This window comes from Lissotriton helveticus, chromosome 3_1 (assembly GCF_964261635.1).
Source record: "Lissotriton helveticus chromosome 3_1, aLisHel1.1, whole genome shotgun sequence".
In the NCBI taxonomy this organism is placed as follows: domain Eukaryota; kingdom Metazoa; phylum Chordata; class Amphibia; order Caudata; family Salamandridae; genus Lissotriton; species Lissotriton helveticus.
Genome location: NC_136061.1, coordinates 1,976,185,092 through 1,976,197,729, shown reverse-complemented (window position 1 = coordinate 1,976,197,729; position 12,638 = coordinate 1,976,185,092). Strand labels below are relative to the sequence as shown.

Below are 12,638 nucleotides of genomic sequence, written 5' to 3'. Positions count from 1 at the left end.
TGAAAATAGTGCTCCCAGTCTAAAATAACACCTACCATGTAACCCTTTAAGTAAAGGGGCCAAGCGCCATGGGAGATGGGAAAGGGAGAGGAGGCGGTACTAAGGAGGGACTAACAAGCCTATTGACAAATCTGAAGCCAGCATTTAGGACCGATAATGACATAAGCCGATGGTAAATATGGGCGGATAGTGGGTGGAGCTTCTACTCCGTACTCTAGAGCTTCTACTCCGTACTCCTCTACAGTAAGCCTTGCAGAGCAGCGCATTCACGCTGACTCTAGGCTCGACCCAACCTGCAGAACTGTGCAGCAAAATGACTATCTCTTAAAAAAACATAACTCACTTCAGAGTTTCTTGTAAACCCAGTAGTTGTTCTGCAACTATAACAGTGTTAAGACTGATATCTCTGATTGTTTATCTTCCTGCTGGAGATAGATTGGAGATTTCTTCGTTGGCAGTTGTGTGTTTTGACTCATCTAATGTAACGCACAGGGGTAATATGCCTGCTGCAAAGAAGGTGCACCATACAGATGGCAGAAATGTATTTAATGTTCCAAAGTTCTAAGTAAATAATGGGAAAGCTGGATCTGTAGTTTGTGGCTGTCATTAATTAATTGTTGATTAAACCCATATTTTATAGGGACCTCTAAAAAAAATAGTTATTTTTTGTGATATAAACAAAAGATTAAGAAACTTCATATACTTTAATGCATAAAGATAAATTAACCATTGATGATGCGTCTCACTTTTTGCTTAAAAAATGTCAAGCACCAACCAGAATCGGCATCAATAGCTAAACTGCAGGTTAGTTTTGTGAACGGTCCCTGGTATCTTAACACCTTGAAGGCCTGCCCACCACAATCCATACTGAAGTTTACCTCTAGTCTAGCAGGCAGACATAAAAAGCAGCATACCCTAGAGCAGCAGTGACTGTCACTGAGGTCACATGACCCTTGAGACCAGTCCCCCTCACTCATTGGTGCCTCCATTGGCTTTGTTCTAGCAGTACTGATGCAACTCACCAGGGATTGGCATTGTAGGATTCGCATGCACACCAGACTAAGGGGCATGTTTACAAGGGCCTTGCGCCATCCTTGCTCCATGCAACGTGGTACATGCACAACGCAAAGCTCCAAGTCATATTTTAAAAGCCACGCAAAGCCACTTTGCATGTCTTGAACTCTATCAATGTTTGAGTCCCATAATTTCAGAATTGATGCTTTTGTAATTCTCATTGCTAACTAACTCAAGTAGCAATTACACAAACTACTAATGAAATATTTGTATCTCATTCATCTGATACTTCTAAAAGCATCTGCAAAACCACCAGGTTTGGGTTGTCTATGTCTAGATACAATAACAGGAAACTAAGAGGCTGGCTTCATGACATGTTGCGTGAAGCATGTAAAAAATGTAGGAATACAGTTTTGCATTGACCTAGGGGCACAGAATGATGTAATCAACAGTGCTCCCCAACATGTGGGGCCTCCTGTTGTAGAATCTAAAGTCAAATTTTATGTTCAGAAGTGGTTAGAAAAAGGGAGAAGTGCTGATGAAAGAAGCTGCATGGCTTGAACACAAACGGCTTATGATCCCACTTATATGAGTATTTGTGATATTCTATGATTGAAAACGTATTCCACATTGTAAATGTATTTTAATGTCAATAACTCATATTAAACCTCAAATAAACGTGTATCTATTGGTTGCATTAAATAATCTTTATAAGCTGTAACTGGTCAGTGAAATGCCAACCATACTAAAAATTAGGATATTTTGCTCCTTCTGGCCACACCTTTGACTCCGCCCACTCAGATTATTCCCGCCCCCTGATGCTCCGCCCAGTTCCCCTACTTTCTTTTCCCCACTTCGACCACTGGTTAAATCATAGGTTGTTGAGCAGGTGAGGGTACCACGGCCCCATTGAGGTGAGGCCAAAGCCACAGATGTCAGTGAGGGAGTTACTGCTCCTGTTGGTAACTCCTCTACTGTTTGCACGAGCCCAGGGGACGTGCATAAATCATTGCGCCTTCTCCAGGTTCAGACTGGCCGTTGTGGCCAACGGGCAATCCCCCGGTCGGCCGCAAGGGTGCGGGCCGGTTTTGGGCCCTGGGGGCCGTTTTTGTTGCAGAGCCGTTTTTGCAGCATAGCTGCAAAATCGGCCCTGTAACAAAATCGGCCGAAAAGCGGCCCTGGCAAAGCGCTCGACCCCCCTGGAGGGTGGGCCGGCCGAGCACTTTGCCAGGGCCGGTTTTGGTTCCCAGTCCGGCCCTGGCCTTCTCACTTACGGTCCTGGAGTAAGTACCTGCAGCGCAAAGACCGAGTAATTGAACCATGCTCATAATGTTGGTGCTATGGAGAAGGACAGATTGGTGTCTTTAGAAAGTGTGACCGCATTCCTTACTGCTCATGGCAGGCATTCTAAGGGGTACTCAAAAAGTTGCCCAGACTAGAATCCCGAAACTCACACAAGGTAATTAATTTAGGGGTTAGCAAAATTGAATGCATTTGTAATAGAGAATAAAAAATACCCCTTAAATTTGAGGAAGGCAGAGAAACCCGTTAAAGAATATGTGGCAGACCTCTTACTTCACAAAGCAAATTTGCCATGACGTGGGTAAAAGCAAAGAAAGACTTGAAAGGTGAAGGGGCGGGGAGGCCGACTTTTCCATCGCCACTGGCGGCCTGCGTGCGGCCTTTCACGCGCGTACCGCACACGGATTTGCATTTAATTACATCCCAAACCCCAAATGACCCTCTTACAAAGCCCGTCACAGAAGTATGCGGCCCGAGGCATGAAAAAGCCTCACATGGGGCTTGCGCAAAACTCGCTTCTGTTGCATGAAATAAATCCCCCCCTCGCAACGTGTTTTAAAAAGTATTATTATTAATAGAGAGTCTTGTGTAGAGCGTTTATATTGTCAGATGTTTCCAGGATCTGCCAGCTGTTTTCTTAGAAAAGCTACTGTAACCCAATTCTATAACGCTGTGTCTTCCTCCCCCAGAAGGCTGGTGGACGCAGCGGTGGTGGGCAAAGACAAGGTTGTGTGCTGCTTCGTGAAAGAAAACATGGACTGGTGCCTGGCTGTCTGGAGGGGCTGGAGCGCCGGGGAGTTTGACGTCTTCTACCAGGGCTACGAGGAGCTCGGCAGGCTGGAAATCCGGAAGAGACGGTAGCCGAGCCCCTAAATCGGACCTCTATGAGCGAGGCACTGCTGGGAGCTCCCTTCAGTAGCCTCCTCCCAGAAACTTTATTTTGAGAAAGGGAAAAAAACGTTGCTGCTAAAAGATCGTCCCGGGGTCTTGCTGAAAATATATCTACTGTGTAGTGTTTTTTGTTGTTGTCTTTTTTTCAATGTGTTTCCTTCCATATCCAATCCCCACCCTATTCCCTCCACATTTTATTCCAATCATTTGACTCCCAAGGAGCGTTTCTCTGAAGCATTAAGGACATTTATTGAGGTGAACAATAACTTTGCACCATTAGTGCGCAGGAGTCCTTCCTTGACATCGCCTATGACAGGATTCCATTTTGAATGGATGAACTGCTGAATTGTGCTGCCAAAAAAACAAAATGTACACCTTGCCCTATGTGAAGAAAAAGACTGCAACGGCTCGGGTTTGTCACCTGGTGTCGCTCGTCAGAGGACAGCATTTCTTTAATCAGTGCAATATGGGACGACGTTGGAGAGGATGTGTTTATTAGTATGTCTTTTGTTAATAAAATTAAATGGACACAGCTTCGACCTGAGCTCCGTCACCCTTTTACAACAGGTTGTTTACTCCTTTTTTTCTAGCAAATACCACCGTTTGCAATTCAGGCACCACATGCAGATGCGAGACGTGCATGCTTGCACGTCTGTTGTGCACCGCAGGACTGGCTTTTCAATGAAGTGGAACATTAACTGAAACACAAGGATTCGTTGTTTTCTGCACTGTGCCAACATGAATGTCTGGGGCCTGTGAATACTGTGTTGCAGCCTGGTCTTTCTGTGTGGTGTCCATGTCTACTGAGAAGAGGGAGCATTCCATCATCACACACGACAGAAGCAAAGATTCAAGCAGAAGACTCACGTTTTTTAAAACCTCAAATGTTTTTTTTTCTTCTTTCTCCCGCCTTAAACGTGCCTCCCTCCACTTCAATGCAAGGCAATGTGGAAAATACATTCCCAGACTATTTTAATAATTTCCTTCTTTACTGGCATATTTGTAATAATGGTAGCCTGCTTTACCTGATTATTGGTGGGATCAGGGCTTTAGGTGGGCTGGGTCCATGTGGGTCTCAGTCCCGGAAGTAATTAAAAGCTAACGTTGAAACAGGCCTTACCTTGACAGACAAAACACATTGCCCGATTTCTGAACAGTGAATGTACAACATGTTAAGGTAAGCCAAGTCCATGATTTAAGTTCTATTTATATTTCATATGTTTAACCTAATCTTCTCTTATTTATTTATTTTAAAAGTTTTATATAGCGCTAGCTTGACCCGTAGGTATCAGAGCGCTTCACATACACACTGTAAAAACAGGAGGAAATTGCTTTACATAATAGAAAGGCAGTATGGAAGCAAAACAGAGATACAAAAGTGCTTGTTCCTTTTTGGATGTTATATATCTGTAGTTTGTTTTGTGACGCGCATTACTCTTGTATAGTGAATACTATGAACTGAGTGGCCTGCAGGTGTTAATAAAGTGCCACAATAGAGTAAGTTGAGGCTGTACGAAGTGCGAGTTTCTCACTTGGCTGTCACTGTGTCCAAAAAGAGTTCACAATACATGGACACCCGATCCTCGGCCTCTCTGCAGAGGCCACGTATGCCAGTTGCAGCTGTGATTCTATGCAGATGTGTGTGAAGGAGATAAGCAATGGTCAAAATATTGACACAGCGTGAGTAAAAGAAAATGCATTTCTTAGAAGCGAGTGAATGTGTTGTGTGTGCGAGAGGTGGTGAAGTGAATGAGATGCTAGGAAGTTCATGAAGGGGAGAGGGCCTGTTTGCTGGCCAGACCTCTGTGATGCTCATGTTTTGCCAGAAAAACTGTTTCAGAAAAGCAAGGTGTGAAATGAAATGGTCTTATCTGAAAGGGGTGGTGAAGAGAAGGACATGCCAGGCAGTACATACAGTGGTGAGTGACAAGTCTGTGTTCAAGGGGGAAAGAGTTGAAGTGTGAGAAGCGCAAAATAAAGATGTGAAGAAAACAAGGACACAAAAGTCAAACGTTGACTGCAGAGAAATGTGGTATGAAGGGAAGAATGTTGGTTTTTTTTTTTAAACTTGCTAGTTGCAATGCTACATCCGCTATGCTTTGCCTCTAGACACGTTGATCCCTCACAGACTGTGCTGACTCTGCCCCTCCTGATTCTAAAACTGGCCAACGCAGTCACCACACAGTCTCTTCTCTCTGTCTTATGATGTCTGCCCTGCCGCCATTTACTTCGGACCCTCACACCCCCTCACCCTCACACCCCCTCGCCCTCACCCTCACACACCCTCACCCCATCACCCTCACCCCGGTCACCCTCACCCATCCTCACTCACCCTCACACCCTCACCCACCCTCACAACCTCACACCCTCCCATCCCTCACAACCCTCTTTCAGAGTTTTTTTTACTCAAGATTCATGTATTAATTCATGTATTAAAACACACGAAGTACCTTCCAACTGTCCGCCAGTGTGGACCACAAGCCTGTGTCCAGTACCAACACAACAGGTACAGAGGGTTGATATAAACAGCAAAGAAGGGCTTTTAAGGCAAAACAAGTACTCTACCAACAATACAGTTGTGTTGGTACTGGACACAGGCTTGTGGTCCACACTGGCGGACAGTTGGAAGGTACTTCGTGTGTTTTAATACATGAATCTTGAGTAAAAAAACTCTGAAAGACCCCTATCCGGCTGGATATGTCTTTCCAAAATATAGATTGACTCTGTCTATATTTCATTGTGTGTTGAATGCTTCCAATGTTGGGGACCATTGTTGTATGATAAAAGTATGATCAGGACTGGGCAGAGGATTTGGGGGAGGCCAGTGGTCTTGACACCTCGCCTGACCCTGGCATGCTGTCTCCTTCTACCGTGGCTACGGAGGAGGGAACCAGTTACGCAGTGGTGTTGCGTAGGGCAGCCGAGGCTCTCCACCTCAAATTCCCTACAGTGGCCGTCAGTACGAGCCTCCTGACAGAAGTGCTCCAACTGGCGGCTACCTCTTCGGAGCCCTTGCTGCTGTTTAATGAAGCACTGACAGACGTTCTTTTGTGCAATTGGTCCAAGCCCACCACATGGGCTCCTCTGGATAGGAACGTGGCCGAACATCATCGCCCGGCTCCGGGCGACCCCTCTTCCTCACCCAACATGCAACCCGAGAGCTTGGTGGTCCAAGCCTCAACATCCCAAAGCGCGTTCTCTACCGCACCTCCGGATAGGGAATCCAAGAAGCTCGTTCAGTTTGTCAAGAAACTGTTTTCATCTGCCAGCTTAGGGCTGCGGTCGGTGAACACCGCATGCCTCTTGTGCCGTCATACCCACTCTCTGTGGGACACGGTTGTGCAGGTGCTGCCCAACTGCCCCGAGGAGGCCCAGGCAGTTCTCTCCCAAGCGATTGCGTCCAGGAGAGATGCAGCAAAGTTCACCATATGTTGTGGGCTGGATACCGCCGACTCACTGGGCAGGTCGATTTCCACGACGGTGGCGCTTCGGCGCCACGCCTGGTTGAGGACAACTGTCCAGAACACCTTGATGGACATGCCCTTTGATGGCATCCGCCTTTTTGGCAACAAGGCACACAGTGCGTTGGAGCGCTTCAAGGACTCCCAGGCTCCGGCTAAGTCCTTGGGCCTGTCGGCACTCGGCCTTCTCCGCCTTCTGCTTTTTGCTCCTTTCGTGGCCCAGGAAGGAGCGCCCCACAGCGTTCGCAAAGTCACAGGTCACAGCAGCAACATCCTCTGCCTGGCCGCGGACGTGGGAACCGCCGAGGTGGTTCAGGGGGCCAGCGGGCGGGCCAGTCCACCTCCACCCCACCAGCATCCACTTAAAAGCCTTTCTAGTCCAACTTTTCAGGCCCATCAGATGCCAGTGGGTGGCCGAATATGAATCATCTCCACCACTCGATACCAAAGGGGATGATGGACGGAGCGTTTGAGCAAATCAAACACTCACCCCCAGTCAACTGATCTGGGTTTGATCCATCACAATTCTTTAGCTCACTCGCCACCCCAGTTCAGACATGGCCATATGCAAATCAGTCTGACCTTGGGCCTCATTGGAACAGTCCAGCCCGAACTGCCAAGCCATGTCTTCCCTGGACTGGAAACAAGCATCCTGGGACCGGTTTCGGGTTCATCTCCACCACTGGCGTGACATCACTTCGGACAAGTGGGTCCTGCAAATTGTCCAAAGGGGCTACTCCCTCCCCTACGAGGCAACCCCTCCAGCTATGCCACCTCAGTACCACCGCATGTCGGGGGAACACTTGGCGCTTCTCCAGCAGGAAGTTGCGGCCCTCTTGGCCAAGGGGGCAATCAAGCGCGTTCTGACGCCAGAAGTAGGTCGTGGTTGTTATTCACACTACTTTCTGGTTCCAAAGAAGAACAAAGAGGGGCCTGCATCCTATCTTAGACTTTCGGAACGTCAATCGCTTCCTCCGGAAGGAGAAGTTCAAGATGCTCACGCTGGCTCAGGTCTTGTCTGCCCTAGACCCGCAAGACTGGATGGTGGTGTTGGACTTGCAGGACACCTATTTCCATGTCCCCGTCCTGCCTGCCTACAGATGCTACCTGTGATTCACAGTAGCCACAAGCATTTTCAGTTCACCATGCTCCCCTTTGGCCTTACCAGCATCCCACAGGCGTTCACCAAAGTGATGGCGGTGGTCACAGCTCATCTGCGCAGATCAGGGGTTTCAGTCTTCTACTAACTCGACGACTGGCTTTTGAAGGCACACTCGCCCCAGTCAGTTGTCTCCCAACTCCAGACGACAGCCGACCTCCTGCATTTGCTGAGGTTCTCGATCAACGTGCCGAAGTCGCATCTGATTCCCTAGCAGAAGCTCCTTTTCATTGGAGCGGTTCTGGACTCGGCGCAGTTTCGGGTTTATCCTCCCGAACAGCGAGTCCCGGACATTCAGGCTATGATTACGATCTTTCAGCTTCTGTCCCGGGTTTCAGTCAGGATGACCCTCCGGCTGCTGGGCTTGATGACCTCGTGCATCGGCCTCGGGCGTCATGCTGAATAACAAACTGAGCATGGAAACACAGGTATCAAGAACAGTCGCTACCTGCTCGGCCCTTATGCGATCACTTCGTAAAATCCTGCCACTACTTCCACTACCCGCAAGAGCACAGATAGTCAGGTGTACCATTCTTAGTCGCCTTGACTATTGCAATGCTCTCCTGCTCAACTCCCCCTTGGTACTGCTGGACAGACTCCAACGTGTCCAGTCAGCAGCAGCCAAACTGGCCCTCGGATGGACCAGGAGATCCTCCACCACGGCTGCCCTGGCCGAGCTACACTGGCTTCCCTTGAAGCAACGTATTGCCTTCAAATCTCTCTGCTTGGTCTTTAAGGCATTACACGGGCTAGGACCTAGACCTCTACAACGGATGTTTACCTGGTACACACCAACCAGAGCTCTGCGATCTGCGACCGCCCGACTTGTAATAGTACCCAGATTCAAGAGAGCCAGGATCGGGGGAAGATCGTTTCGAGTGGCGGCTGCACAGCTCTGGAACAGTCTGTCCGCCAACATTCGTCATACTTCACAGCTCCTGCCTTTTCGGAAACTAATAAAGACTTGGCTCTTCCCCTAGATCCCCCTCCACGACCACCCCCCTAATCAAACTCCCACTGCTTCTATTTCAGGAGTAAGCCTCTCAGCGCCAGGATGCCTGCCAGGTGACAGCTGCGCTTTATAAGTGTTTTAAATAAATAAATAAATACAAATTGTGGATCATGCCAGATGGCATATGCGGGCTGTTCAGTGGGACCTGAAGTTTCAGTGGGCACAACATCAGGGCAACCTGTCCGATCACGTCCAAGTCTCAGTGGGCACTGCACGGCAATTGCAGTGGTGGTTCACGAATCGCGATTGGGTCAATGGCAGATCCCTCTCCCTTCCCTAACGGGAGCATACAGTTGTGACGGACACGTCTCTTCTGAGATGGGGCGGCAACATGGGAGAGGCGGAGATCAGAGGCCTCTGGTCTCCGGCGGAGTCCCAGATCCACATCAACCTTTTGGAGCGTCGGGCGATCCGACTGGCACTGAAGGCATTCTTTCCCTCTGTCCGGGGAAGTGTAGTGCAGGTGTTCACGGACAACACCACCAGCATGCGGTACTGCAGCAAACAGGGCGGGGTGGGGTCGTGGACCCTATGCCAAGAGGCTCTGCTTCTTTGGGCTTGGCTGGAACATCAGGGCATGTCCCTGGTGGTTCAACACCTGGCAGGTTCTCTGAATGCCAGGGCGGACAAACTCAGCCGTCGGTGCATGTTGGATCACGAATGGGTCTGAACTCTGACTTGGCGCAAGGCCTTTTTCAGCAATGGGGAGAGCCGTGGTTAGATCTGTTCGCCACCGAAGAGAACGCGCAATGTCATCAATTCTGCGTGTTGGAATTTCCAAAGCGGCACTCGCTCGGCGACGCTTTTCGTCGTGAGTGGAGTTGCGGTCTGATGTACGCCTGTCCGCCTATATCACTTCTGCCCAGAGTGCTGAAAAAGATCAGGCACGACACGGCCCAAGTCATCCTTGTGGCTCCGGACTGGGCTTGAAGCGTATGGCATCCCAAGATACTCAGTATGAGCATCGATCCCCCTATCCATCTGCCTCTTCGGGATGATCTTCTATCGCAGCAGCAGGGGACGGTCCTCCACCCGAACCTGTGCAGTCTCCACCTCCTTGCCTGGAGATTGAGCGGCAACAGTTGACGTCTTTCGACCTGCCTCCCGAAGTCTTTAATGTTATTCTGGCAGCCAGGCGTCCCTCCACAAAAACGGTATATGCCTGTAGGTGGAATACGTTTGTGGCATGGTGCACAGCAAAGGCTGTGGATCCCCTTTCTGCCCCTCTTTCAGAGGTCCTTCCTTTTCTTCTCTCTTTGGCCCAGCAGGGCCCTGCTCTGGGCACTATCAAGGGTTATCTCTCGGCCATGTCCGCCTTTCTAAGGCTTCCAAATCAGCCTCCCCTTTTCAAGTCCCCTGTTGTAAATAGAGTCTTGAAAGGCATCACACACATGTTTCCTCTTGTTCCTTTTGTGATGCCTCAGTGGGACTTTAATCTAGTTCTTACCTTTCTGATGTGCACACCCTTTGAGCCACTTCATAATTGCCCTCTTTGTCTCCTGACTCAAAAGACTGCTTTCCTGGTTGCCATCACCTCTGCCAGAAGAGTGAGTGAGCTCCAGGCTCTTTCTTCTAAACCTCCTTTTCTCTCTGTCCATCCGGACAAAGTTGTTCTGAGGACTCATACTTCCTTTCTGCAGCTGTCCATCACTTTGCCCACCTTCTTTCCGTCTCCACATCCCTCTAAAGAGTTACATATGCTCCAACGTCTGGACCCAAAACGTGCGCTCTCCTTCTATCTGGGTTGCACACAGCAGTTCCGGGTGGATGACGGGCTCTTTGTTGGCTACGTGGGCGCCAAGAAAGGTTGGGCTGTGCACAAACTGACCATTTCTCGGTGGGTTGTTCTATGCATAAAGGCTTGCTACTCCTTGGATAAAAAGGACCCTCCTGTGGGATTGCACGCCCATTCTACCAGGGCGATGGCGGCCACTACTGCTCTGCGACGCTGCGTTCCCTTGCAGGACATTTGTCAGGCAGCTACATGGGCATCTCTGCACACGTTTACTAAGCATTACTGCCTGAACAAGCAAGTCCGGAGGGACGGCTTCTTTGGCCGTTCTGTTCTCCAGGACTTTCTGGTGTGATCTTGGTTCATAGACCCACCACCCGGGTTGGTATTGCTGGGGTATCTATTCTAAGGTAAGGAATCTATCACTATGTGTTTCTTTCAGATGCACAAGTTACTTACCTTCTGTAACAATATATCTGTAAGAAACATTAGTAGTGATAGATTCCTTACCACCCCACCCATCCTCCCCGTTCTGCGAACTGATTTCTAGGGTTAAGGTAATCCTTTTCAGGGCCATAGTATCATGGCACCAGTGGTCGGTATCTTGCATGGCTCTGCGTTCCTGGCGAGGAAAGTAATGTACAGAACTGACGTCACGCCTACCGACGCGCAGGGGTACTGCTGACGAAAAACTTTCTGGATCCAGTCTGACGCCTGGGGGTACTTCTAAGGTAGGGAATCTATCGCTACTAATGTTTCTTACAGATATATCGTTACCGAAGGTAAGTAACTTTTGCTTTACAGTGCACATTTCCACATATAAACCACATACTGAGACCTCAAAGGTTTGTGATCATGTTATTTTTTTTCAGTTCCCTGAAAAGCTCACCTGAATGTGTTAGGACTGTAGAAAACAATACTGAACTAGATATTATCCCAAATGGAAATGTGAAAAGATCACTAAAAGTTATTTACCTTTTGCGGGTCACATACATATTTTCCACATATTAAGATGTCCTACTCATGGCACCAATTAAATATGCAAGGCAAGCTTGTTGTATTTAATAATGGCAGTTTTCAAAAAGTAAAAACAAATGTAAAGTTTCTGTGCTATAGGGTCTTGGACAGATGATCTAGAATTGCTGGTTTATATCAATCTCCGACCTGTTCCTTTTAGAAGAGCTCATCACTTCATTTAATGCCTTGTTTTTCTGGAAGCATTTTTCTGGCAAAACACATGCAGGTCTTGCCAGTAAACAACCTGAACAACCCCAGCCTAACTTACTCGTGGGCACGTAAGATACATTATTGGTGGGCCCTAACCCCACAAGCTCTTATAACCCGGTGCCTATAACCCGCATAATGGTTGTCCTGGTAGTTTTTCATCATTTATTTATGCAACTGTGGTATTCTTTACAATGCACTCGCATCAGAGGCCATATGTGGCCACTGTTTCTCTTGAAAGGTTGCCAAAGAAGGACTTGCTTACCAAAGCCTTTGGTTTTTTCGAAGCTTCCAGTGCAAACTCACTCTTTTTTTGTTAGAGTTGTACCAGGTGTACCTCTAATTTCCTTCCATGTGTTTTCCAAATGCAAACATATATATACACAAAGCATGTGCTCTGTTATTACTCTCTTGGCTTCAAACTGAACTGAGCACTAATCTCATAAAGCATCGTCTTTTAGTGCCACACTGACAACCAGCATTAAGACTTGGAAGGCTGCTGAACCCGGAGCAGTTCATCTTCGAACTCGATGTAAGAATAGGGTAATCCCTGCTCCAGATGTGATACATGTGTGGCACAATATCCTTGTCTTTGCAATGTGCTACAGCATTCGATGTAGTGGACCAATGAATACTAACAGCCCACCTTTTGGTGTTTGTATTTATATCGAAATGCACAGAAAAGTCATCCAATCTTTCCTGACCAATCATCTGCACAGAATGAAAGTGGGCTATCCGTTCTCTAGCTCCCTGTATTACCCGTGTAGTATCAGAGGGTTGTGATGGTCTCCACAGTTCATCATCTACAAGTACTCACTCGTTAATTGTTCCAAAATTACTAGG

At 48.1% G+C, this 12,638-nt stretch overlaps 1 protein-coding gene across 2 annotated transcripts in view; it reads left to right on the top strand.

The window, feature by feature from the left end:
* LRRK1 (leucine rich repeat kinase 1) overlaps positions 1-3,739 on the top strand; it is a 917,814-nt gene extending 914,075 nt beyond the window's left edge. For both annotated transcript variants that reach the window (XM_078683102.1, XM_078683103.1), the window contains exon 34: positions 3,006-3,739. In XM_078683102.1, coding sequence (XP_078539228.1) covers positions 3,006-3,177 — 172 coding nt within the window. In that variant the 3' untranslated portion in view covers positions 3,178-3,739. The remainder of the gene's footprint in view (positions 1-3,005) is intronic.
* Positions 3,740-12,638: the final 8,899 nt, after the last annotated feature.